The 27,822-nt window shown below is 48.0% G+C and overlaps 1 protein-coding gene across 4 annotated transcripts in view; it reads right to left on the bottom strand.

Annotated features, from left to right (window-relative positions):
* LOC143928076 (coagulation factor XIII B chain-like) overlaps nt 1–27,822 on the bottom strand; it is a 1,173,165-nt gene that overhangs the window by 976,189 nt on the left and 169,154 nt on the right. For 3 of the 4 annotated variants that reach the window (XM_077452688.1, XM_077452689.1, XM_077452690.1), the window contains exon 3: nt 6,306–6,500. The exons of the other annotated variant lie outside the window; for it this stretch is intronic. In XM_077452688.1, coding sequence (XP_077308814.1) covers nt 6,306–6,500 — 195 coding nt within the window. The remainder of the gene's footprint in view (nt 1–6,305; nt 6,501–27,822) is intronic. 4 annotated transcript variants of the gene reach the window in all.

The raw sequence follows: 27,822 nt of genomic DNA, 5'->3' as shown, positions 1-27,822 counted from the left end.
ACACGGAAGTCCGCCGGGTGAATGGTGCCAATAGTCTGCCGAACGGGCGGACCGCGAACAGCCGAAATTCGCCGCAAAACGACCGCCAGGCGAACCTTTCGGCCATCACTAGTCACCGCTGTCCTCTTGTATACGGAGCCTCCATCTTCTTGTGGGTCTCGCTGCTCCGGCGCTGTCATTCGATGGAGCCGCACTTACGTCACTCCCGCACATGCGCAGGAAGTGAAGCGCTGCGGCTTCACTTCCCGGTTCCCTACTGCGCATGCGCGAGTCGCGCAGCGCAATAGGAATTGTCCGCGCTGTCTCTGGGACCCGTGTGTGTGCCAGCAGACAGCGCGCAGGGACAGGAAGAGGCATAGACTCCCGTGGGAGTCTATGCCCGGAAGTGGGTGTAAATACCTGTCTTTGACACGTATCTGCACCCGCTCCCCCCCTGAAAGGTGCCAATTCTGACACCGGAGAGGGGGAGGGTTCCGATCAGCGGAAGTTTCACTTTAGGGTGGAACTCCGCTTTAAGTGCACTGAGTTCGGATGCCGGACACAGTGCACTTATGGGAAGTGTCATGTCTATGCAATCATGAGATTGCAGATGTGGTGCTTCATTTGCGGGCGCTTAGCCAGCCTTGTGGCGCTTTCTGAAGCTCTGAGTAGCTTCCGCCCAGCGCTTGTAGTATGTATTACTATGGCCGGGTGGTTTGACATCTGAGTTTGATATCACTTCCTGTTTTCTCTCTCCAATTGCGCTTAGGAGAGAGGAAGCCGGAAGTATGAGCGGAGTGGACCTCTCCATCATCGCTGTGGAAGACCGCTGGAGAGGACAACACACAGCAAGGTAAGTAATGGGGGAGGCGGGGTTTGATGTGACACAGGCAGGCTGCTGTATTTGGTGGTGACACATGCTGTTGCAATTTGGTGGTCACACATGCTGTTGCAATTTGGTGGTGACACATGCTGCTGCAATTTGGTGGTGACACAGGCTGCATTTTATGTGACACAGGCTGCATGTAAGGAGGGCCTCCGCTGGGGGCACCTGATGTAAGGATGGCATCTGGTGGCAGGCGACGTGGCTAGTGACACCCTCAGGGCTCCTACTGATTCTGCATTACGGTGAGTTGAATGATTTCATTTTGTATTACAATGTAATAATAGAAATAATGCGCTTCAATCAACCTGACACCATAACAACCATGGTGCCAGGATTATTGAAGTGCTAACACCAGGTTTTTGGAATATCTTTATCTGCTGATTGTTAAACTTTCTAGAATACACATATTTCTATTGTTGTGTAGGATCTGGGCCTGCTGCCCCTCCATCCCTCTCTCCCTCTCCCTCCATCCATTGTTCATCTCGGACACTAACCACATCACCTTAGAGCCACGCCCACTATTTCACTGAAACCACGCCCATTTTCACCAAGTGGGAGGGGTCAAAAAGGAAGGTCGGTGTCTGGCGCCCCCCCCCACCATCCTAAAACGTCACCAGCCGCCACTGATTGCAGTTATTGTATATACATTTTAATGAGACGTGATGTGTTTATCATATCAAGATGAGATTTTTTATTTTTTTTACACATTTACTTTTATAATCACATGTGTACTTTCAGTGTTGAAAGCATTAAACCTTTTTACAATAGAGTTACTTCAGTTAGCGGAAACATCAGTTAAGATAAGAGTACATTTTTACCAAAGTTCATTCAGTGGAGTTAGGACAGGTTTAGATTGTAATATGTATTTTTTTAAATCATTTCACATATATGATTGAATTGAAGTTAGAAAACATATTTTATGTTTAGTTTTTGACAAGGTTATTTGAAAGGTTGTATGGATTATAGATTTATGCTAAACATGATTTGGAGGGAAAGTGACATCCATACCTCAAAGCATTGTATGACAGTGTTTTATTTATGAATTAATTATTAAGGAGTGATTATTTGGTAAAAGAGAATAATAAGGGTAAACATAATTGTATGGTTTATGAAACATAAGATTTACCAAGTTTACTTTTCCTTTATATAGAATCAAAATTTATAGATACATTAAAATCACATATCTTAAGATCTAAAAAGCATGTTTGAATATGATGCAACTGATGTGAATGGATGAAAATTTGAAAATGATTGAGATTGCTTAATCAATCATTTTGAGAGGGAAATGTTAGAAGCTTTCCTTTATATTTGCATATTAACAATACTAACAAGTTTGAAAGATCTTGAAATTATAATTGCATTATATATATTTATCTCTTCTATATTTGGAAAAGTAACAAATACGATTTTACAGTCTGTGCTTCTCATTGGAGAGTTTACATATGGTAGTAATTAGCCCCCCCCCCCCCCCCATCGCAAATGGGATAAGGTTTCACATTTCTTAAAGTGGTGTTGCACACAAAAAAGATTACAATTCCTAAAAAAAAAAAAAAATATGGAAATATTTTTTTTTTAAACTTGCCTCCTAAATGCCTGTTGCTAGGGGGTCCCTCATAGTCTGCCTCCTTCAGTGCCTGGGCTGGTGACATAATTTCCCCTCGGCGCAAGAAGGGCTCAGTTCTGCCCCCTCCCTCATGTCAGTCACCTGGGACATGTGACAGGTCCCAAATGACTGCGTGGCCAATCGCGGCGCAGCCCACGGTTGCAATGCCGGCGCTGCCAAGCGGAGGGGGGAATACAGTTGCCACCTGTTCGGGATTCACCCGGACAGTTCGGGTTTGGAATCATGCATCTGGGTTTCAGCTTGTCTGAGACCTGGACACATTATTCAGACTGGACTGTCTCCCCCCTTCTCTCTTCTTCCTCTAAGTGAGTACACTAAGGTAAATCAGGGTTCTCAGAGAACTTATTATATCAGAGTCCTCTTTGTACACCAGAGCATCCCTTATCCCTTAGAGTCCCCAGAGTTCTCCTTTACATCAGAGTCTGCAGAGTTCCCCCTTACAGTGAAAGGGAACTTTGCAAGTTCAGATGTAAAAGGGGAACTCTGTGGACTCTGATGTAAAGGGGGAATTCTGTGGACTCTGATGTAAAGGGGGACTCTTGTGATTAACTTCATATGATTAGAAATGTTCTTTATTAGCAACATCTATGCATAGTTTATCTATGCATACTATGAAACAAAATTGCTGTGCGACGCTGAAGTGTTCGGGTTTGACTTGAAGAAAAGGTGGCAACCCTAGGGGGGAACGAGCGGAGCTTCGCCCTACCCACCGCCCCGCGCACATCGCTGGACTCTGGAACAGGTAAGTGTCCGATTATTAAAAGTCAGCAGCTGCAGTATTTGTAGCTGCTGACTTTTATTTAAGGTGTACAGGTTTGAGTTAAGAATATTAGTTTTTTATACTGTAATATTTCTTGATTAGGATATTCATAAGAAAAGGGCCTTTCATTTAATATAATATATACAGTAAATATTGATTTCTGTAACATTAATTGATGTAGATAGAGTTATATTGTATAACTGAGATATGCAATTAGCGGACCTCCAGCTGTTACACAACTACAAGTCCCATCATGCCTTTGCCTCTGGGTGTCATGCTTGTGGCTGTCAGAGTCTTGCTATGCCTCATGGGACTTGTAGTTCAGCTCTTCTCTTGTCCATCCCCTAGGTTCTTATGGAATGCCAATACAGCTGTGAATAGGGATGGTATTGTATTTCAATAGCTCCTCAGTAAGGGAGGGGGGAGTTAGGCTGAAATACATTTGTCACTAGAGTTTGTGGAACTATAAGGCCGCGTACACACGCGGGGACTGTTCGCCCAACTTTGTCCGTCAAACAGTTTCGGCAAACAGTCCGCTCAAAATTAGCATGGACGGACATGGCCACACACGACGTACGAACAGTTTGCTGAAACCGTGCGCGATGACGTGAACGGCACGTACGACGGGACGAAAAATACGACGTCCTATACACTGCATTATAACTTTCGGCGTGAAAATCCTTTCTGAGCATGCGCGCAACTTTGTTTGACGAACAAGCCTACACACGCGGGGACTGTCCGCTGAAACAAGGTTTCAGCGGACAGTTTTTCGGAATTTCCGAAAAACCTTGTTCAGCGGACTGTTCGCTGAAACTGTACGCTGAAAGCCCACACACGAGCGGACTGTCCGCTGAAACTTGGTTTCAGCGGACAGTTTCGGTGAACAGTCCCCGCGTGTGTACGCGGCCTAAGACAAAACCAGCTCTTTTTAGGAGAAGGTGGGGCTGAATTTAGGAAAAAGGAGATGAACAAAGACTTTGGAAATCAGACTGCTAGACACCAGGGAAGCTACCATTAGCTTCTTACAAAGACTCACCTTTGATTATATACACATTCTTCATTTCAAGAATATAACTACATTATTGATATCATTTTTACATTCTGTATTTTAATATTGCTCTTGTAATATTTTTGCTATTTTATTATTAAATCCATTTTTGAGTTTTTACATAAGGACTTTCTTGGAACTCTTCTCATCAATATAAGTTAAATAATATCGAGAGAATATTCATATATTCTACAGACATACATCAAATCCCAGGATGGCCCTGGCGAATCAGCGAATCAGGGACGGTTGGGAGGTATGTCTAAATATTACATGCGATCTGATTTTGTGAATGGAGGCCACTAACACTCTGCTTATTTGTCTACTTTTTCATATCTGCAAAAAAAGTGTACTGCTAAGGGGGTTCAAAGGACCCTTAATACCAGGTTAGCTGGGAAGAAGGGACCATCTACCTAACCCTATGGGGAAAAATATGGAAAAAAGTTTTATAAGACCTACTTTATCAGCACCTCCTTGGGGCCTGTTTTAATGAGTAGCTCCTACAAAAGCACCCAATTTTTAGTTTAATCTAGTTTTGACTGTTATCCAGGGCTCAGGTGTTCCCCTCCCCTCTATTTTTAAAGGCTTACAAAAGTATTTACAAGCAGGAAGTGAGTACAAATCTTAAACAGGGACACATGCAGAAATAAAAATATCACACAGGGTCTAGCCTTCTCTACTCTGCTCCCTACTCATACATACTTCATAGGAAGAAAATTTGGAATAGAAGGCTTGGACTTTTTTAGGCACGACCATAGGGTAATTGATATATATATATATAAAAAAAAAACATTTGGGATTGTATATCTCTGCTGGAGGCTCTTTTGTCCAGTGGTTCCTTACCCAGGAACCTTTTTAGTGCTTTGTTATCCCTGAGAGATTTGTTCTAGTACCCTGACAGTCCCTTTGGTATACATCAGTTACCTCAATGGGTGATTCTCCCTGACACACCTGGTGTTGTCAAGATCACCAATTACCTTCTGCTTACATGTTTAAACATTACCCTTCTGCAGTTTACACTGGGATTACTGTTTGTGCAATATCGTTAAGTTCACTAAGTCTGTTGATTCTCCTGAAGAAGCACAAGGCGCGTAACATGTAGAGCCCAGGATATTATTATCATCATAATCTGTTACATAGCTTATCTTTGGAATCCAAAAACTTGATTATAGAATGAGTGGTTCTTCACCTCCAAGTTGTCTATGCTATTTTCTATAGCTATGTACATTATAAATTATTCAACATTGTTATACTGACTTTTTCTAATGTTGATATTTTTTAATGTTTTTTTCTATGTATAATAAATACAATTTTTATATATCAATTACTCTATGGTCATGCATTTCTGTCTCAAATTATAGGATGTAGCACAGAGTATTTTAAAAGTATCCACAGTACTACTCTGTGGTGATACAAATTTTTCATTCATACTTCATAGGAAGGTGAGCATATACTTGTTTCTGACAAAGTGATGTTTGCACATGAATTAACACTGAAGAGACACAAACTTTTATATATTTTTTGTTTTTGTACTATTGTATATGCACTTTTTGAATTATTAATCATTTGTTGCCCGACTGAATAGAGAAGACACAAAGAATAATTTTGTATAAATGTTGATTGATTTTTATGTTCTGCGCAGCTCATCTATAAGTAGATTAAGCCGCGTTCACATTGGCACGATTTGGCATGCGTTTTAACAAAAGTAGATCATGCACTACTTTTGGTTACTTCAGGGGCTATTTCAATAGACATCTGTGCATGAACCCACACAGATGCCTTTCAAATCGCCCCCGAACTTGCACTGAAATGTGGGTTTGAAATCGTGTGAGTTCAGATGAACCTGCATGATTTCAAACTCCTGTTCAGTGTGAATGAAGGCTAAAAGAAAAGCATGTTGGATATATTAACATTCAATTAAATTATGTCTAAGGTGAATGTTGCCCAGTGACATTTTGTTTTTTGGGTGAATTCTGGATGAATGTCATATTTAATATTTTTGAAGCCTTACCTTTAATGCATTGTCCTTTAGAAATAGTTATCCATTCACCTTCAATGCAGGCCTTTTTAATAGGACTAGTTTGGCTGTATCCTTGGTGACAAATGTAAGTTGCCACCTTCCCAGGTGGAAAAGTTTCCTCATTCCACTGACCTTCTAGTTCCTCATTTTCATTACTTTGCTGTGGCTTTGAACAGTAACCTAAAACTTAACCATAAAAAATATATCAATAAATTAAAATATACACATATATTGTAGTTAATAGTTGCCAAATGGAAAATACGGTATGTTTAAAGTCTTCACCCTGACTAGCAAACTAAGTTTTCCCATCACCTTTACCAATTACCCCAAAAATGTATTTCTAAAATTTAGCATTAAATTCAGAGGTTTTAGTTACACACTCCTGTATAGCTTAGTCACAACTCTATTTACATACTTACTTAAAGGATAACTAAACCTTAGTGTGTTTTTTTTTTTTTAATAACAAACATGTCATACTTACTTCCTCTGTGCAGTTGGTTTTGCACAGTGGCCCCTGATCATCCTCTTCTGGGGTGCCTCGGCGGCGCTCCTGGCTCCTCCTCTTCTCGAATGCCCCGTTGTAGAAGCGATCTCTCGGGGCACCCGTAAAGGTGCGCTCCCGTGTCCTGCTGCTGCATCCATTGACACAGACAGCAGGACTCAGCTTCTTCCCCGGCTCCCGTGTCATTGGATTTGATTGACAGCAGCAGGAGCCAATGGCTGTGCTGCTATCAATCTATCCAATCAGGACCCAAGACACGGGCTGGAGCAAGTGTGCTCGTCCCTGTCACAGGAAAGTTCAGGCTCAGGTAAGTAAAAGGGAGGGGGCTCTGGGGTGCTGGTGCACTACAAGAGGTTTTTCACCTCAATGCATAGAGTGCATTGAGGTGCAAAACCGCAAGAGTTTACAACCCCTTTAATCACCCAAGCAGGGGAATTTTCATAAGAAAAAAAGTTGACAGGAAATGTACAATGTAGGAATTGACAGGAAATGCGCAATGTACAATGCTGAGGAGACATTTGACATGTCTCCTCAGAACCATTGTTGCTCTTGGCAAAGGACCCTCAGACATGGCTCATTCAGCCTTGTAGACTACAGCACCCTGCTACACAGGCCCACTCCTGGCCTCTCATTAATGGTTCTGTTGACTCCTTAGGTTCTTCCTCAGTCCTCTGAGACTCATAGTCTCTCTCCACCCCCTGGACTTACCTAGTTGCTTCAGCTCTCCTAGTCTCCTAGATTCACTCTGCTGTCCCAACTTTCTCAGTCCTGTAGGTAAGGTATCTCTCAAACATGGAGTGCAGTCTCTTAACTGTCTACTGATGGGGGCTCCGAGCTATGGCCAGGTCCTTGCTTATAACGAGCGTGCACACTTACACAACCAGTAAGTCCTGGACACAGGATTGGAGACCTCATATCAAGCAAAATCTCTTCAAAGTCTCCAAGCTCCAGACCCTGATCCAGATCTACCATACCCCAGAGAACGCCAGCCTTTTCAGAAAACAATAAGCTGGAGCTTCACAACATACACTGTATATACTGTAGCAGAGTATCTTACAGGATGTCTGGAAGTCTAGAAATGTACTGTTTGGGATTTACACAACTCCCATGCTCCAGTCATACACCTTTCGAGACCTCTAATCTTCTATTCACTTTGGGTTTTGCACCTCTTCCTTTTTGGCAACTTCCCTGGGACACACAGTTAGTGCTCTACAGCCTGGGAAGCAGACAGGTTATGTCTGTTGGAGCTAAAGTTTGGTTCAAGCTGTAAAACTGTGTACATGGAGGTTGATAAGCATTAGGCTTGGACAGCTTTAAAGTTAGGACTGTGATTGTGGAGTTAGTTCTGGGACACTGCTAGGTTGTTTTGGAAGCTTTTTAAACATTTATTTTTGGAACACTGTACAGCACCTGTATATAGCCATGTATACAGCACAAGAAACACACCACTGGTTGGCACTGTATCAGTGGATTGGTATCTGTCTGAAAGAGTTGCTTACCCCAGGGAGCATTATACCCACTACCTATCTCTAGCTCACCATACATATACTCAGAACATTTCTGCAATACATGCATATCCCCAAGTTGATTTACAAAAGGCAATAAGCTATAATAGCCACTATTGCACTGGGGTGGCTGTGCTAGGCCCAAGGCTGCCTGCAGGACTTTACCGGGCCAGAAAAAACAAAACTACTTGTGATGAGTATTAGAGTATGTAATGAGAGTATGGCAAATTATTTTTGAAAGACTCAGTTCCTGCCACACAATGTAGACAATGGGTTAATAACCCTCTCACCAATCCTGCAACCCAGAATTAGTTGCAGATATAGGAGGGGCCCCTCATGGATTTTTGGCTCGAGCTCAGGCGAACAGTGGATTAAGATGGTGATAATGAGCCATCTTGCTTGTCCTTCCCTCAGGCAGGTCAGAAACAACAGAGCAGCAGAGGCTATGCACTGCTTAGTGATGGTGACAGCTGACACACAGGCTATGCTTCCAGGTGAGACCCCAGACATACTGTCACAGAGGTCCACACTCTTCCACCAACTGCTCCTCCCTTATGTTCCATTGCCTCTTAGGAATTGTAGTCTTTCCACCAATAATGCAACACCACCACCCCTGCAGCAGAACGGCATCTTCTATCATGCCCTTCCCAGCAGCATCTTTCCTTCTGCAAGCTGGCATCAACCGATGAGAGGAGTATGGTCCTGGTGGGGAGGAGCAGAGGGATAAGGAGCAGTCAGATATGTCTGAGACCTGGAGTTCTCAACATTAGCAGTCTTTAACAGAGGTGTAGTTTGTAAACATAGGGGTTCCACATCATTATCAGATTTCTTCCCCCATGAATCTAAAGCACAATATTGTGTATACTGTTTGCTGCACTGTCAGCCACATATGTTATCATGATTTTTATATGATACTTTTGCAGACACCTAGCTTCAACTGTACAAGGACTTGGTATTCCTCTGGAGAATGTTGAGGACTGTCCCATGGCATCGCTGGGGTGACAGTGACTGGACAAATCTTGAGGTATGTGATAATAGTAAGGCCCCTTTCACACCGTCGGACCGTTCAGGTCCGTCTGTCAGTTTTGACGGCGGACCTGAACGGGCACTCCAAGCTATTCTATGGAGTGACGGATGTCAGTGGTGACATGTCCGCTGACATCCGACCCGGTCCAATCCGACAAAAGCACATGGATGGCCCTACGTCTGGATCCGTCACTGGCGGAACGGATTGGGTGAGATCTGATGAAAACAGACATGCTGTCCGTTTTTCATGCGATCTCTCCATAGAATCCAGCGGCGCTCGACAAGCCCCATCCCGCTCAGTGAGCAGACAAGGACCTGTCATCCGTCAGCTCAGCGGAGATCAACAGAGGTCTCCCACTGAGCCGGCGGACAGAGGCGGACTCCATGCAAGCGGATCCGCCTTGTCTGAATGAGGCCTTACTGAATCAGTATATTCATTGATCAAATAGAAACTGAAACTGATGTCTGTATTATTCCATATTTCAGTGTTTTTGCTGAAACTTTTCCTGAAGAAGCAGGTTACTCCTTGCAAAACTGTAACTGAGTTGAAATTAAAGCAACTGGTTACTCTCCACCAATGTGGGGCTAAAAAGAACTAACACTGAGAGGAGGATTAGATTGTTTGGCATCCTTTGTGTGTCTTTTTATGTCTCTGATATACATGCACATGTGAACATTTTTATCCTTTATTAATAAACTTTTAATATTTTTATATATTTTGGGGTACTGTTATGCCACGTACACATGATCTGACTTTTCTAAGGACTAGGTATGATGGACTTTGCAGCGGAGGTCCGCCGGACTTTCAAACTAAGGGACTTACCCACACACGATCACTCCAAAAGTCTGCCAGTTTCGACCGCGGTGATGTACAGCGACGGGACTAGAAAAAGGAAGTTCAAGCCCCAGTACGCCACCCTTTGGGCTCCTTCTGCTAATCTCGTGTTCATCTCGTGTAAGTAGAAGTTTGGTTAGAGACGATTCACGCTTTTCAGACTTCAGCTTATTTTGATCGTTTTCTGCGGTTCAGTTTGGGCTTGTGAGGTTTTTATCTGGTTTCCAGTGCATGTTGGTCAGTTCGTACCTGTATATCGGGCCATTCTGGTACGCTCGTTCCTGTTCTTCAGGTCGCTCTTCACACGCCTTGCTGTTCTGCAGTGCGTTCGGTTAAGTTTGTTTGTTTGACTGTTTTGAAGCCATGGTGCGTGGACATACTCGTTCTCAAGTTCATGCTGTGTGGGTGCTTGGTGTTGGGGTTAATACTTTGACCCAAGCCCGATCCATGAACAGGACAAGGAGGAGTTCATGGACAAAGAATTGGCTGCGCCAGCATGGCCAATTCTCGCATATGCCTTTGTTTCGTAAGATCTGTAAGAATAATCCTGAGGATTTCAGGAACCATCTCAGGATGAGATGGTTTTTCACCGTCTGCTGGCTTTGCTGACCCCTTATATCAGCAGGCTGGATACCTGTATGTGGCAAGCCATCACTCCGGAGCAGAGGCTAGATGCCACATTGCGGTACTTGGCAACAGGGAGAAGCCTTCAGGATCTCAAGTTCACGACAGGCATCTCCCCCCCAGGCTCTGGGGATCATTAGCCCAGAGACCTGTTCTGCCATTATTCAGGTCCTGCAGAAGGACTGTATTAAGGTAATTTAATTTTTTTGTTTCAAAAGTTTTATTGGGTTTTATCATAAAATACAGAACATAATAGAAAAGAACAGACAAAGTAAAACATTGGCAGTGCTATATCATAATAGGAGGTGAAAGGCATTTTCCTACCACCAGACACCCTATCTGGGAACATACTGTGTCCTGAGGGAGAGACAACACATCCAACCTCCATGTTACCATGTGTTTGATATAAAAAGGTTTGCCAAATATTGGTAATACAGAAAGAATATGAAACTGATCATATGGGTAGCACTACAAGATTAAAACAATGCGGCTAGTTACAGTCATCTGTGATGCAACAGTCGTTCTTTTGTGACTGAAAAAATAACAATATAACCATGATGTGTGGCCTATAACATCTAGGGCCACAGATCAGTGAGAGTAGCGATAGAGCAGGTGTTCCCCTTGGGTATCCATAGCTTAGAGTTGTGTTACAAGCATAGGAGTTTGAGGTAGGGGTATACATTTAGGGTGTACTAACCAGGGATTCCATGTGCTTAGGAATGCGGGGACTAACAAGTGGGTCCTGGCATACATGAATTCAATGAGACAATGGTTGTTAAGCAATTGAATCACTTCTGTGAGTGTTGGGGGGCTCGGGAGATTTCAATTTTCTGGTAATTGTCAACCTGGTAGCATTAAGGACGCAAGTTAGAATGAGGTAAGTGGCCAGGGGCCAGGTATTTAAAGCCTAAACCCAAAAGAATCAAATGTGAAGACACTGACATAGGAGTTGATAGGATGGAGGAAAGGAGTTTCGTAAGGGCAGCCCAAAAGGTTTTCATTTTGGGACAAGACCACCAAATATGTATTGTTGTGTTAGAGTGGCTACAAGTTCTCCAACAGGAGTCGAATGTGTTTGGGTATATTTTTGCCAACTTAGATGGTGTAAGGCACCATTAATGTAGGCTTTTTTGTACCCTTTCTCAGTGGATGATACATCGGGAGAATTTTAGTGGCCTTCTGAGGGAGCTGAGCCATTGCTGGTGGGTGTAATTACATTTGAGAAGGTCTTCCCATTTCAGTATAGAAGCAGATTTGATATCCTGAACTGGGTTGGTGAGTAGCTTGTAGATATATGAGATGCCCTTTAGACAAGTACGCTCTGCATTGTAGAATTTGTAGTAGGAGCCAAAAAGGATTTTTCACCAGATTACCTGTGAGAGCGCAGAGCGGATTCTGAGGTAGACAAAAAAGTCTCTGGATGGAATGTGGTAGGTCATTTGTAGTTGCTGAAAGGGGGAGATTGGGATATCAGGTAGGATTGTTTGTAGAGTCTTGAGAGGTATGTCTTGCAGTATCTGGAGGGGTATGCCACCTAGCTGTTGCAAGATTGCTCGCTATGTTTTAAGAGTTGCATTGACTGTGGAAAGATAGCTTGGCTTTGCATGATGTTGCAAGAGTAGTGCACTAAGGTTCAGTTTAAGATGAGTTCCCATGACTGCTTCAATTTGTAACCATGGGTTTTGAGTATCTGCTTTCCACCAGTATTTGGTTTGATCTAAAATGGTTGCTTGGAAGTATGCTGAGATGTTAGGAGCTCCCATTCCACCAGCAGATGTCGGTGAACAAAGGGTGGATCTTTTAATTCTGGGGTGTTTCCCATTCCATATGAAAGAGGTCAGGATAGGTTGAAGTTTGTTGATCTGTGATTGTAGGAAGGGGATAGGTAAAGTTCAGAATAGGTATAGTATATATGAGGTAGGGGGTACATTTTAGTAAGTGCGATACGTCCCTCCCATGATTCTTGCACATTTCTTACATTTTGTATAGTTTTCTGTAGATTGGTAACTAGGTGTGAAAAATTAAGGAAAAGTAGGCAGGAAGTAGGAGTAGTCAAGTGTATACCTAGATAATAGAGAGTGGAGTCTGGGGCCCATGAAAAAGAGGTGAGTTGAGCAATGCTACACTTGGTGCTAGTATCGATATTAACTTCAATCATACAGGATTTAGAGTAGTTGATTTTGTATAAAGATGCTTTGCTGAAAAGGTCCAGGGTTTGATGAAGGTGGGGGAGAGACAATGTGGGGTTGGTAATAGAGACGATCACATCGTCTGCATAAAGACCGATTGTATGGTTGCTCTTCCCAATCTCAATGCCAGAAATTGAAGGGTTTGAACGAATGGAGTGTGCTAGAGGTTTCATGATAAGAGTGAAAATTAATGGGGATAGGGGGCAGCCTTGACGAGTACCATTGTATATGTGGAAGGGATCTGAGAGAATACCGGAATTTATGACTCTAGCGCTGTGAGAAAAGTATAAAGCTAATATAGCATTCAGTATAAGGCCAGAGAAGCCAGATTTTATTAGGACTGCTTTCAGGTAATTCCAGTCTACTCTATCGAATGCCTTCTCTGCATCTAGAGCGATGAACAGAGAAGATGTTCGGTGCTGTTCAACCCATTGCAACAAATCAATATATCTGTGGGTGCCATCAGATGCCTGCCTTTCCGTTAACAAAACCCACCTGGTCTGGGTGGAACAAGTGAGGGATGATATCGGAAATACGTGAGGCTAGGAGCTTAGCGTATAGCTTTGTGTCAGTATTTAATAAAGAAATTGGTCTATAGCTAGCCGGATCGTCAGTTGGTTTGCCTGGTTTGGGAATTTGTGGTGATTGCTTCAAGGGCTTCCAAAGGTATTGAACCTGTGGAGAGTGTGTGATTGAATGAGTTGCAGAGATATGGGGCTAGCAATGTAGAGAATTATTTGTAATACTCATTGCTAAAGCCATCGGGGTCCAGAGGCTTTATGAAGTGGAAGGGAGGCTATTGCATTTTCCAGTTCTGAGACCGTGAAGGGCTGAGAAATGGAATGTATTTGATCAGGAGATAGAGATGGCAGTTGTAATTGGTCTAGGAATTGTGCTATATCAGTTGATGTGGGAGAGGGGGCTTCATGGCTAAGTTGTATAAGTTGGCATAGAATTAACTGAATCAATAGGCTATGTCTTTGGGATTATTGGGGCGAGTGTGGTTAGTGGATGTGAGGTATGAGATTTTGGTAGGCATTAGGCGGCATTTGAGCTGCTTTGCAAGGCAGGCTCCTGGTTTGTTATGGTGTGCATAAAAATGTAGTTTTAACCTTTTCAAAGATAAGTCAAAGTTTGAGTGTAAGTGTTCGCTTAGTTTTAGTCTGATATTCTGTAGTTTTTCATGTAGGAGTGGTGAGGGCTTGGCTTTGTGTGCACTTTCAAGAGAGCGTAGCTGTTCTACTATTTTCGTGGTGGTAGCATTGCGTTCCTTTTTCTCATGTGCCCCTAGTGTAATAAGGAGACCTCTGAGACACGCTTTAAGTGCATTCCAGCATACAGTGGGGTTCAATCCAGAATTGTATTTAGCAGGAAGTAGTTTTCAACTTTGGATGCAACATGTTTCTGAAGATGAGGGCAAAGAGGAGCCAAGCTAGCATTCAACCGCTGGGCATATGGATGGCTGGGAGTGAACTTCTTTCGCCGGTCCAGCAGCTGGGGCAGGGACATTTGCCTGCGATAATAGGACGTGGGTGTACTGCTAGCAGAGTGCCCGGAAGCAATTGGCTGTGACACACCTAATTCTACGCCTTCATTCCTCTCAGAGCAGGTTTCAGAGAGGACTGAAGGTCTAGTGGGGTTGGAGATCCCAGCTGATGAGGAGCAAGGAGAGGTCTGCTTTGTTCTTTGGTGTGGGTCTTTGAGGTATGCTTGCCAACGAGCTGCATGGCAGGTCAACATATGTCTGGTCAAGCATGTGGTGCCCAAGCGGCTGATGTTTTGGCCACGCGAGATACGCTTGAGACATATGTTGCAAATAGCAGAGGTGCGATCTGATGCATATGTCTCAAAAAAGGCCCACACCAAAGAACTTTTAGAATAACGCGCAGAGGCAGCGCCCTGCACAGGCGGAGCTCTGCGGTGTGATTCAGTCAGTGTGCTGCCCCTAAGCTGGCCCCCGGAGGGCATCCTGCCTCGTTGGACATGTGCCTCCTTCTCCTCCTCCTCTCTCCTACCAGGCACCCACGTGGAGTCAGTGCCCTCATCATCCCCTCCCTCTTCATCGCTGGAGCAAACCTGGCAGTATGCTGCAGCTTGTGGAACATGACTGCCAGATTGCTGTCCTTCTTGAGCATCCCCTCTCTCTGCATTCATGCTACTGCCTTTCTCTAGCTGAGTATCATCATCAGAGCCTACAAAACACTGGGCATCCTCCTGGAGCATGTACCCAACACTGTGCTCAAAGAGTTCAGGAGACTCCTCAGGAGGATGTGGTGGGTCTAGGGAAGGAGTCACTGATGAGGACATTGAGAGGAGGGAAGATGATGCGTTGACAGCTGCTTTGCTAGTACCCTGAGCCTGGGTGAGAGACGATGAGGAGGATGAAGAGGGCTTGGTCATCCACTCTACCAAGTCGTAGGCATGTTGCGGCTCAACATGTCCAGCTGCCGAAAAGAAGGACAAGCGTGTCCCATAGCCACGTGCTGATGATGACGATGCACCGCGTCCACGACCAGCACTGTTGTCTCTAGACACAGAGCCTGCTTGCCCTCTTTTATCGGCTCGCACCTGTCTGCCTCTCCTTGCTGGCCTTCCAGACATGGTAATGGCCTGAAGGGAGTTGGGAAAACCAGCAATTGGGTAGTTTATATTGTGCTGGAGGCACACACAACTTCCACTAACTCCTGCAGATGGCAGATGGCTCAAATAGAGAAGAGCTATGTAGGTGTATATAGCGGTGTATACTGGGTTCAGAGCACGCAGACAGCACGCACAATCTCCTAACACTGACTGCAAGCTCTATTTAAAACGCGCAAGATAGTTAGCTATATAGGTGGATATAACGGTTTATACTGGGTTCAGAGCACGCAGACAGCACGCACAATCTCCTAACTCTGACAGCAAGCTCTATTTAAAACGAGCAAGATAGTTAGCTATATAGGTGGAAATAGCGTTGTATACTGGGTTCAGAGCACGCAGACAGCAAGCACAATCTCCTAACACTGACTGCAAGCTCTCTTTAAAACGAGCAAGATAGTTAGCTATATAGGTGGATATAGCGGTGTATACTGGGTTCAGAGCACGCAGACAGCACGCACAATCTCCTAACTCTGACAGCAAGCTCTATTTAAAACGAGCAAGATAGTTAGCTATATAGGTGTACATTTTTATTAAAATAAAACTGCTACATAATCAAGAACTTAAGAAAAACTCATACTTGAGCAAAAAAAAGAACTAAAGAACAACTTGCATAAATGCTTTTGGAGAGACAGGATCTATTCAAACTATCCATATCAGACGATCCTTAATCCCATGATCATCTGGGAAGAAAAAAATAATAATTCCTAATCATTATTCAAACTATATACATTTATATTACATACCCCGTATAGGCAGAAACGTAACGAAACTGACGGTGCATACCATGTTTTTAAGTTGCCCAAAAGCTAAAAAAAAGGGGTGAAAGGACAGACAGACCCCCACCTAAGGAAAAGAAGGGGGAGATCATCAAGGTGGCCGGAAAGAGAACCCTCTCCACAACCTAGCACACCTTTCCCTACCCATTCTTTCCCCCTCAAGAAACCTCACCTTACCCAATTCCCGAATGATATCACCCGCCACCTCATGCATGGGCAGGAACTTGCCCCTAGTGGACACTAAACACCGAGCGTGCCAAGTGTAGTAAAGGCATATGACACTAACTAAAAACAGTGATGATAACACAAAACCCCTCCGGGCTCTGAAATCACCGTACACCCTCTCAGAATAGGCAAGGGCCCGGAGACGGGGATAGCCAATGGCATCTCCAACCTCCCCCAGAACCCCCAAGTTGAAAGGGCACTCGACCAAAAAGTGGTCCATGGTCTCTAGTACCCCACCACACTCAGGGCGAGGACAGCCTCTGTCCTCTGGGCTCCGGTACTTCAAGTTCGATCTCACATAGAGTCGTCCATGGAACGCCCTCCATGCGAGATCCCAGAACTTGGCAGGAATTCTCTTAGAATTCAGGAGGGCTAGTCCCTCCCTGAGAACCCTGTCTGGACAGTCCCTTAAGGCCAGTGGTCTCAAAACGTCCGAGGCCATGACCCTCTGGTACAGCTCTCGCCGGCCCAGGGAGCCTACCTCTAAGGCCGTTATCCTCCACCGCCTTAGTACCTTCAGGGCGGTTGGGACATAGGCGGGGAGGTACCCATGAGACCTCCGAAGGTCACCCGGGCGGCCGCCCCCCCCCCACCTGCTCAGGAACACCAGGAACCAATTCTTACACGAACGTTCCCACAGAGAGGGCTCGTCCACAAAAATGGATTGCAGATTGAACTTCAGGAACACCACAGTAAAGAAAACCGTGGGGTTGATCATGTCCAACCCGCCCTCCCCTCTCCGTCGATACGTGACCTCCCTTTTTATCAGGTTCAGTCTGTTTCCCCACAGAAGCAGGAAAAACAGACCGCAGACCCGCTCATAGAGTGACTCTGGCAACAGACATGCGTAGCTGACATAGAGGAACTCGGGAAGCAAATAGGTTTTAACCAGGCTCACCCTTTCCCTCAATGACAGCTTCCAGCCTTTCCAGGCGTTGACTTTCTGGGTGGCACTTACCAACCTGCGCTCCCAATTTAGCTTGGGATAATCACCCTGGCCGAAATAAATGCCTAAGATCTTAACTTCTGGTCGGGGTGGGAGAAAAACGTCCGGGAGGGCGAACTGCTCACCCTCCCTTCCCAACCAGAGAGCTTCACTCTTGTCCCAGTTGACCAACGAACCAGACGCCTCGGAGTAGCCTCCAATCTGTGTTTCCACAAAATGGGCCTCCTCTCGGCTAGCCACCACCACCGTGACGTAGTCTGCGTAGGCCACCACCTTCACCGCCTTATCCGGGCCACTGCCGGGCTCCATCAGGACCCCCCTCAGCTGCCCACAGTCTAGCCTTCTTACGAAGGGGTCGACTGCAAAGACATAGAGCAGGGGACTCAGCGGACAGCCCTGCCTAACACCAGAGTCCACCGGAAAGGTAGGACCCACCCAACCATTGACCAGAGGGAAGCTCTCGGCCGCTCTGTACAAAGTCCTGAGCCAATCAATAAATCGATCAGGCAGGCCGTATCTACCCAGGAGAAGCCAGAGATACTCGTGGTCTACCCGATCAAAAGCTTTCGCCTGATCTAATGCCAGCAGATACCACCCATCACCCGTTGCCCTGCACCTCTCCACAGCCTCCCGGACGTTAAGGACTGCACTAAAGGTGCTACGGCCGGGAACTGTGCAGTGCTGGGAGGCAGACAGCAGCTTGCCCGCAACAGCAGACATACGCGTAAACAAAATCTTTGCCAGAATCTTTCTATCCGTGGAGAGAAGGGCGATAGGACGCCAATTCTCAACCACGGACGGATCCTTCCCCTTGGACAGAAGGATCAAGGCCGACCTTCTCATCGAGGGAGGGAGCAGACCAGATGCCAAACACTCACTGAACACCTCCCTCAGACGAGGAGCCAAAAGGCTCTTAAAGGCTTTATAAAATTCTGCCGTGAACCCATCAGGCCCCGGCGACTTCTTTAGAGACAACGAGTCAATAGCCTGCTCAATTTCGGCCACTGAGATCTCTTCCACCAAGGAGTCTAGGGGGTCAGACCCCACCTCAAGTGGAGTCCCATCAAGAAATTCCTTGGCTCTCCTCAGATCCAACGGCTTCTTCCGAAGGATGTCTGAAAAATGGGCTCTGATGATCCCCAGGATGCCTGGCTTGGACCTTACCAGGGAACCCGAGGGATCTCTCAGTCCATGTATGACCTTCCCACTCACCGCGTCCCCACAGCTTTTGTAGGGATCCGGGTTGGTGAACTTCCCGTAATCCCTCTCCAGCACCAGGGAGGCGAGACGGTCATACTGACACTCCTTCATCTGGAGCTTCAGATCCGAGATCTGGTCCTGAGGGCCACCATCAGAAACCAAGCGATCTAGCTGCCTACGTAACTTCTGGTAGGCCTGATACCGGGATGCTGCCCGACGGCCCGAGACTTCCCGGAAGAAGCCCTCCGACCTCTTCTTCACCACTTCCCACCATTCCTGGCGGGAGCAGCCGCTCTCAAGGACCGAGGCTTGTTCTAAAAAAAAGTCCTCATAGGCCAATCTGATTTCAGGGTCCTCCAGTAGCGACCCGTTTAGTCGCCACAGGCCCCTTCCTTTCTGAGGGGTGTCCGCCACATTCAGAGTGACCGACACAATACGGTGATCAGAGAACTCAACCCCATGCAGCGCAGGAGCTGCAAAGGACGAGTCCCCCTTCAAAAAAAACCTATCTAACCTACTCCTACAACTACCTCTGGAATATGTGAAACCAGTGAGGTTGGGGAAGTGGCGAACGTGCACATCCACCAACCCAGCTTCCCTCACTATTCTATTCAAAAAGATACTATCATATCCCAGAGGGCCTGAGGTGCCTGTCCGGTCCTTTGACCTGGTGACCATGTTAAAGTCACCACCAAAGACCACCTGCTGGGATGTAAACAGGTATGGTTTCAGCAGCGTGAGAAGGTCCTTCCTCCCCCTCTGGGACTGAGGTCCATAAAAATTGATAAGGTGGAGGGATTCCCCTCTCACGACTGCGTCCACAATCAAACACCTACCGATTTCCAATTCAATCACTCGTCGACAAGCCACCGAACCAGTCTTAAAAAGGACCGCAACACCACTGCAGGGCTCAGCCGCAAGAGACCAGAGGGAGGGCTCCACTCCCTCTTCGCTAGGTGCATCTCTGCCACGGATGCCAGCCAGGTCTCTTGCAAAAACAAAATGTCGGCTTCAACCTGGCCGAGAAAATCAAAGGCTGAAAATCTAGCCGCCGCAGAACGCACACTTGCGACATTAATGGTCACAAGGCGTATTGGAGCGGGTACTGCCATCCTTAGTGATTGAATTTTACGTTCCTCTCTATTTTACATTTCTAAAAGAATCAATCCTCCTCGGAGTCCGAGGAGGAAAGGATCCCGTATCTGTTCCATAGAGCCAGTGAGGAGCCCCCCCCTGCCCCTGAACTCGTACTGGGCTGGGGGTCCTCACCACCCTCCTTCCCCGAAACCTTCCTCTTCCTCTTCTTTTTGGTTTTCTTCTCCCATTCCACTTTGGGAGGTTCCCTCCCACTCTCTTCATCGGACCTCCCACTGGAGATCTCCTTAATCCTCTTATTAACCCCCTTACCGGCCCCTGAGATGTCCATCGGGGTCACCCCTCCTGCACCAGCCTGCCGACCACTCACGACCACCGAAGAGGCCGGAGGTGGCATTAGTATAGCCGCCTGATCCAGGGGTGGATGCGGTTTACCCGCATATTTAATTACTGAAGGGAGGGGGGGAAGGGGGCAAAGGAGAAGAAGGGGAAGCTGGGAGGGGGGAGACCAGGGGGGAGAGGGGAAGGGGGGGGGAGCAGGGGAAAGGGAGGAGGACAGGGGGGAAACAGGGGGAGGGGGAGGGTGATTTTTGGGCGAGGGCTTTTTCGCCTTGGCCGGCTTCCCAGGTGTTTTTGTTACCGTTGCCCCATCTGACACAGGGTCAGACGGGGCCGGAGAACTCGCCGGCTCCCTCACTACGCCAGTTCCTGTCCTTGATCCGCGCCTGGGGGGTCTGACCCTTTGAGGGAGGGGGGAACCCTCCCTCTGTGACCCTGAGGGGTTGGGATCCCCACTTCGTCTAGGGACCCCCTCACCCTCCGGGCCTGGGGCACCCCCCTCAGCCTGGCACCCCCTGAACGCCTTGGGGCACCGACTAAAGGGGTGTCCCATTTCCCCACAGAGGTTGCAGACAATAAGCCTGCAACCCTCAGGTGAATGGCCGAAACCATTGCACCTCACACAGCGAGGCATTGTGCAGTCCGCACTGAGGTGCGCGGGACTGCCGCATTTGAAACAGCGACGGGGCTGTCCAGGGTAGAAGACCAGGATCCGGTCTTTACCTATAAAGGCGCTGCCAGGTACATGCGCCACGGTATTATTGTGGTGCTTGAGCCGGATCCTGACCAACCACGCACCTGTCCAGACCCCGCGCTCATCCAAACTTTTCCATAGCCCTGTCTGGAGCTGCCCGTACCGCGCCAGCCAGGTCGCGATGTCCTCAGGTGGGAGGGACTCGTTCCTGACCAGTACAGTCACATTCTTTATCTCCTCCTGCCTCGACTTCTGACTTCCTGACGAGCTCGTACAGTGTCAGGAAAGCTCCATGGAGACCAAGGAGACGAAACTTACATCAAACTCCTTCGAGTTTGTGGGGTGTATGACTGCAAATAAGTCCGAAACTTTAAAGCGCAGCCCCAGCAGATAGTCGATGACCTGACCCCTGCTGGGACATGCAGACGTCCCTTCCCACCTGAGCTGCACCACATTCCGTCTGCGCCTCTTAGGGCCCCCCGTACCCCTCGTCCAGGCCTGCGCACCCTGGGGCTGATCCCCAGGGGGAGCCCGGAAATTCTGGGCGCCAAACTGGCCGTACAGGGGACCCAGGGGGACAGAGGAACCTGCCACCTGAGCAAACGAGCGCCCAGCCTTCAGAGCACCTAAGAGGTTTGCCTCCTCCTGTGTGCCCAAGATGAAAACTGGGTCTGTGGGGGAAGGGCCAGACCCCTGACGGACCGGACTCCCTGGCTCAGTACCTCTACCCACCGCATCCCCACCAACCGGCATCTCACTCCTTACCGCGGGGGAAGGAGCAGTACCCCCTACAGCCATATGATCCTGGGGGGAGCCACCTCCATTTCTTCAGGACCCCGCTCCTGTGACCCCTCCAAACCCTGTATGAAATCCAGGGCCGAGCACTCGCTCCTCAAATCCCCCATCGGGGACTCACCCCAGCATACTTGTCCTGCTGGAAGAAAATCCCCAGAGGACGCTAAAGCTGTTATCTCCAGGGAGGTCTCCGACACCACCGCCTCCTCTCCCCCAACGAGCGACACCAACGGCCCCCCTAGCTGAAATTCCGGTGTCCCCACTTCCGTTTTAGGCCCTCCCGGGACTTCCGGGGTCACCGCTGACATCACTTCCGGTTCCCGGAAGTCGATGAGGTCACTTCCTGTCTCGTCACCCGGAACAGGAAGTGATGCACCCGCCCCCCATCCCACCACTCCTCCCAGTGTCAGCAGAAGATGCTTGTCCACATTGTCTATCCGGGACCGCACATGTGTCCGTTCCCATCAGCACCTCCCCTTCTCTCCATGCGGCCGCGGCGGGGGCTGCCATTATGGCCGGTTTTCTCGCACCGCTATGGGTCTGGCGGGAGTCGTCGGGGTCACCGATGGGGCCCCGGGGGGGGGGGTCGGACTGCACTGTCCACTGGGGACTTCTGACCATTGGCTTTCACTGGCCCCTCCGACGGCTCTCTGGTGAGGATTTCAGGGGGGCATTTCCTCGTCTCACCGCCTGGGTTCCTTCCTGGCTGGTCTTTAGAAGTTCTTTCTTCACCTCTGCCAAAAAACTTCGCTCACCCTTTCCACGCTCGCAGAGACCGCCCAGCAGCCGCCAGAAGTCCCTGCATTCAAGCTTCAGGCCATCTATGGTCTCCCTATATTCACCACGCTTGCTGCTGGCTGAGCGGTCCCTGCGATTTCGTAGGTTGGCCAGTCACTCTGAGCGCTGTGCATAAGTCGCCACGGCCTTCTGTATAAGGGTTTTTACCCTCTCTCTCCTTTTCTGGAGCTTGCTTGGGCCCTCTCCCGGCTGGGCCCAGGTCCAGTCCATTAGCTCAGATTGTGTGACCAGGAACAACTTCTCCTCCCTGGAGAGGTCTCTCACCCCAGGGGGGGTTGTCTGAGACCCAGGCCGGGAAAGAGGCCCCGAGCCTGGGCTGGCCGATGCCATAAGGCCGGATGTCCAAGACAGCTGCGGTTCTCCACAGAGCTCTTCCACGTACGTCTGCTCTCCTGGAAAGCCTCTCCTGTGTGCTGGGTTCAGAGCACGCAGGCAGCACGCACAATCTCCTAACACTGACTGCAAGCTCTATTTAAAACAAGCAAGATAGTTAGCTATATAGGTGGATATAGCGCTGTATACTGGGTTCAGAGCACGCAGACAGCACGCACAATCTCCTAACACTGACTGCAAGCTCTATTTAAAAGGAGCAAGATAGTTAGCTATATAGGTGGATAAAGGGGTGTATACTGGGTTCAGAGCACGCAGACAGCACGCACAATCTCCTAACACTGACTGCAAGCTATATTTAAAACGAGCAAGATAGTTAGCTATATAGGTGGATATAGCGGTGTATACTGGGTTCAGAGCACGCAGACAGCACGCACAATCTCCTAACACTGACTGCAAGCTCTATTCAAAACAAGCAGGATAGTTAGCTATATAGGTGGATATAGCGGTGTATACTGGGTTCAGAGCACGCAGACAGCACGCACAATCTCCTAACACTGACTGCAAGCTCTATTCAAAACAAGCAGGATAGTTAGCTATATAGGTGGATATAGCGGTGTATACTGGGTTCAGAGCACGCAGACAGCACGCACAATCTCCTAACACTGACTGCAAACTCTATTTAAAACGAGCAAGATAGTTAGCTATATAGGTGGATATAGCAGTTTATACTGGGTTCAGAGCACGCAGACAGCACGCTAAATCTCCTAACACTGACTTCAAGCTCTATTTAAAACGAGCAAGATAGTTAGCTATATAGGTGGATATAGCGGTGTATACTGGGTTCAGAGCACGCAGACTGCACGCACAATCTCCTAACACTGACTGCAAGCTCTATTTAAAACGTGCACGATACAGTAGTTAGCTATATAGGTGGATATTTTTTATTTTAGTAAACTGCTACCGAATTAAAAGCTTAACATAACAAAATATCAGTTTACATTCACTTTACAAAACAACTAACAACAATAAACTATACAGTCAAAAAGGAAAAAAACAATATTTACATGTCAACTTCCCCCTCTTCTTCCCCAGAAGAAAAATTTATAAGCAGAGCATCACCTCTACTGCTAGGCCCTGCTGGTGGCCCAGGATCCACCTCAGGTGGCGGGGCCTTCTTTTTCTTCTTCTTCCCCTGCTTTTTCCTAATTGTGACCCAAGCCACTTCATCCTCTTCATCCGATACCTCTTTTGGGCGTTTCTGAGCCCCCTTAACCGAGACTTCCATCTCCTCCTCCCCAGACCTATCATCCCCAGCCGAAGACTCGGACGAGGAGACAGTGACCAGACGCCTGCCCGGCCTACATCTCCGAGGAAGGGGAGTGGGAACAGAAACTTGGGGACTAGAACCCTGCGCCCCCCCACCACCTGGAAGGGGAGGCCCAACTTCCTCCGCCTGACCTATATCTGGACCTGACACCTGAGCTTCCGTGACAGGGGCCTGGGTAGCCTCTGTAGGCCGTGTCCCCTTCTCTCTTTGAGGGGCCCTACTTGCCCTTTGGGTTCGAGGCGCACCCTGTGGCTCCGCTGCAGGAGCACTATCCTGCCTTTCCCTTTCAGAACTCTGCCCAGCAGGAGGAGGTACACCATCCCCACCTGGCCCACCACCCGCTGCAGCTTCACCCCTGTAGGCCCTGGGGCATCTGCTAAAGGGATGCCCCATTTGACCACAAAGGTTACAGCAGATCAACCCACACGTGTCACCTGAGTGTCCAAACCTATTACACTTAGTGCAGCGCACAACTGTGCAATCTGCACTCATGTGGGTTGGGCACCCACACCTAAAACACCTACGGGGCTGGCCTGGGTAGAACACCAGGATTCTATCCCGTCCCAGGAAAGCACTCCCTGGGACATGCGCAACCGTGTTGCCAGATCTTTTCAAGCGAATCCTGGTATTCCATGCTCCAGTCCATACCCCACGCTCGTCTAAGCATTTATTTAGAGGACACTGCAACTGGCCGTGTCTTCCCAGCCAAGTTGCTATGTCCTCTGGGGGCAGGCTCTCGTTCCTCACTAACACCGTCAAGTTTTTGATCTCCTCCTGCCTACTCAGAGGGATCAGACGGAACCCTTTCCAGGGATCAGCCCCTTTAACCAACCCAAAAGCAGTTATAAAACGCTCCATGGTCACAGCATTGGTGAAACTGACATCAAAGTCAGGGGAGCCAGCTGGGTGGATTACAGCAAATAGCTCAGCCACCCTGAACCCCAACGCCAGGACCATGTCGACCACCTGACCCCTCATGGGGCACTGACCTTCACCTTCCCACCTCAGCTGGACTACGTTCCTACGCTTGCGCTCCGGACCACCTGTCCCCCTAGACCAAGTATTGGCCCCAGGGGTCTGACCAGTCGGGGGTACCCGAAAATTACTGGCCCCAAACTGGTGGTACAGGTGGTCCAGAGGCACACTAGACCCAGCCACATTGGCGTAGGAACGCCTCTCACCAAGTGCCGTCAGCAACCTTACCTCCGGTGTCCCCCTTAGCACGGGCCCCGGAGGAGGAGCTTCTGCCACAGACACTGGGGGTACAACATGAGAAGCAGCCCCCCCACTCCCAGCATGAGAAGTCACACTCCCCACATTGTTTACCCCAGCCTGAACCTTAGGACAAGTCTCATCCTCAGAGCTGTATAGCAAGGCTTCCAAAGCTTCCTGCCATTCTACCTCCATATGGGCCCCGCAGGAATCCACCAACACCTGGCCCTGTTCCTGCTGGGATCCCTCTAAGCCACGAATATATGCCATTGCGGGGTTCTCCCCATCCAACTCACCCATTGGGCAGTCACCCCAGGCAGTAATTTGACCTGGCTCTATATTATTTGATGTTACAATACAAACATTTTCATTAGTATTTCCCTGACCGGAAGGAGGGCCCGAAGTCATAGTAGTCACCGGCTGGATGTGTCCCTTGCGGCCTACTTCCGGTTCCGCCATCGTCACTTCCGGTCGCGGGCTAACCCCGCCGGAAGTCAGCCCGCGCACCGGAAGTGCGTCATCCTCCTCTATTACACTACCATTGGCCTCTCGACCAGAAGCACCGCCCCTCCTCCCACGAGAAGACGGCGTTTTTTTGCACACTGCCGCCATTGCTGAGTTAGCAGACGCTATACCGCCGGCTGACACTGTACCGCTCCCCACAGCGGCAGCCAAGCTGGCCAGACTCTTCCCATCCTCCTCACACACCCCGGCTCCCTTACCCTGAGACCGACTTGCGGCAGTGGCGGCCGACAACGCAACTGACGGCGCGCCCTGCTTGCAACTGTCGGCTGGGATCATTGGGGACTGTGTTGGTAAGTCCATTTTCTCTAGCCTAGCCAGCTGAACCACTGGAATCTTCTTCTCCTTGGTATTTTTCTTCTCTTTATTGTCTCTTTGTTGCTTCCTTCTTACATCATTGGGGTCTAACCTGCCTTCATGGGACACAGCCTCGTTCATAGGCTGGCAACCCTTAGGCTTACCTGACCCCTCTGTAAGATTACTGGAGTCAGCAGTTTTGTCTTTAGAGACACTTTTCACTTTTCCAGGTTTCTCTGTACCTTTACTCACTGGAACTGTCTCTTTGCAGGTCAATGGCTTTCCCTCACCCACAGTCTTTCTCACTGGTTTCTCACTATCTATCTTTCCTTCCACCACTTTTTCTGTCTCTTCACGGGTGGCCACCTCAGAGGGACCCGCCATTTCCTCCTCTTGCGTTGTGTTCGAGGCTGGATACAGTCTACGGCGTCTCCCCGCCTGGGTCCCCTCGTCACACGCAATTCTCATCGCTTTGTCTACATTAGATAGAAAGTCTTTCTCACCAGAAGCACTGTCAATCAGGTTGGATAACAGCTCACCCAACATGCCGCACTGCTTCTTCAATCCGTCTATCACCGTCTTATACTCTTGTCTCTTTACAACACCCGATCTGTCTCTCCGGTTCCTTAGCTCCGCCAGGACCTTCATTTTCTCGCAGTAGCTGCGGGAAGCCTTCACAATTAAGCTTTTAGCTTTCTTTCTTCTGTCTGCAGATTTCTCTGCATCCTCTCCTGGCTGTCTCAGAGACCAATCTGCAAGATCCAGCTGGTTCTCCAAAAACAACCTCTCCTCCTTGACGAGCTCCAGGAGCTTAGGGGCTCCACGTCCTTCATTAGGCTGAGAAACAGGCACCTGGCCTGGGCTGACTGAAGTCATCAGCTCCCTCTCTTTCTCCACCACACTGGAAGTCCTCAGAGATCAGAGCACGCAGCCAGCACACACAAGCTCCTAACACTGACTGCAAGCTCTATTTAAAACGTGCACGATACAGTAGTTAGCTATATAGGTGGATATAGCGGTGTGTACTGGGTTCAGAGCACGCAGACAGCACGCACAATCTCCTAACACTGACTGCAAGCTCTATTAAAAAAAGAGAACTATAGCTAGCTATATAGGTGGATATAGCGGTGTATACTGGGTTCAGAGCACGCAGACAGCACGCACAATCTCCTAACACTGACTGCAAGCTCTATTAAAAAAAGAGAAATATAGCTAGCTATATAGGTGGATATTTTTTTTAATGGTTATCTGCTACCGAACATACAAATTTTTCATTACAAATCAAATATCAGTTAACATACACTTTGCAATTTAACAGATAATAAACTATACAAACAAAAGGGAAAAAACAACTTACATGTCATCTTCCCCCTCCTCCTCCCCAGAAGAAAAATTTATAAGTAGAGCATCACCCCTACTGCTAGGCCCTTCTGGTGGCCCAGGATCCACCTCAGGTAACGGGGCCCTTTTTTTCTTCTTCTTCCCCTGCTTTTTCCTAATCGTGACCCAAGCCACTTCACCTTCCTCATCCGATACTTCTTTTGGGCGTTTCTGAGCCCCCTTAACCGAGACTTCCATCTCCTCCTCCCCAGACCTGTCATCCCCAGCCGAAGAATCGGATGAGGAGA

Source organism: Lithobates pipiens, unplaced genomic scaffold, assembly GCF_037356315.1.
Source record: "Lithobates pipiens isolate NorthernLeopardFrog02 unplaced genomic scaffold, aLitPip1_a1.2 Scaffold_23, whole genome shotgun sequence".
Taxonomy (NCBI): domain Eukaryota; kingdom Metazoa; phylum Chordata; class Amphibia; order Anura; family Ranidae; genus Lithobates; species Lithobates pipiens.
Note: the sequence above shows the minus strand (reverse complement) of the source record. Positions and strands in the feature narration are given on the sequence as shown.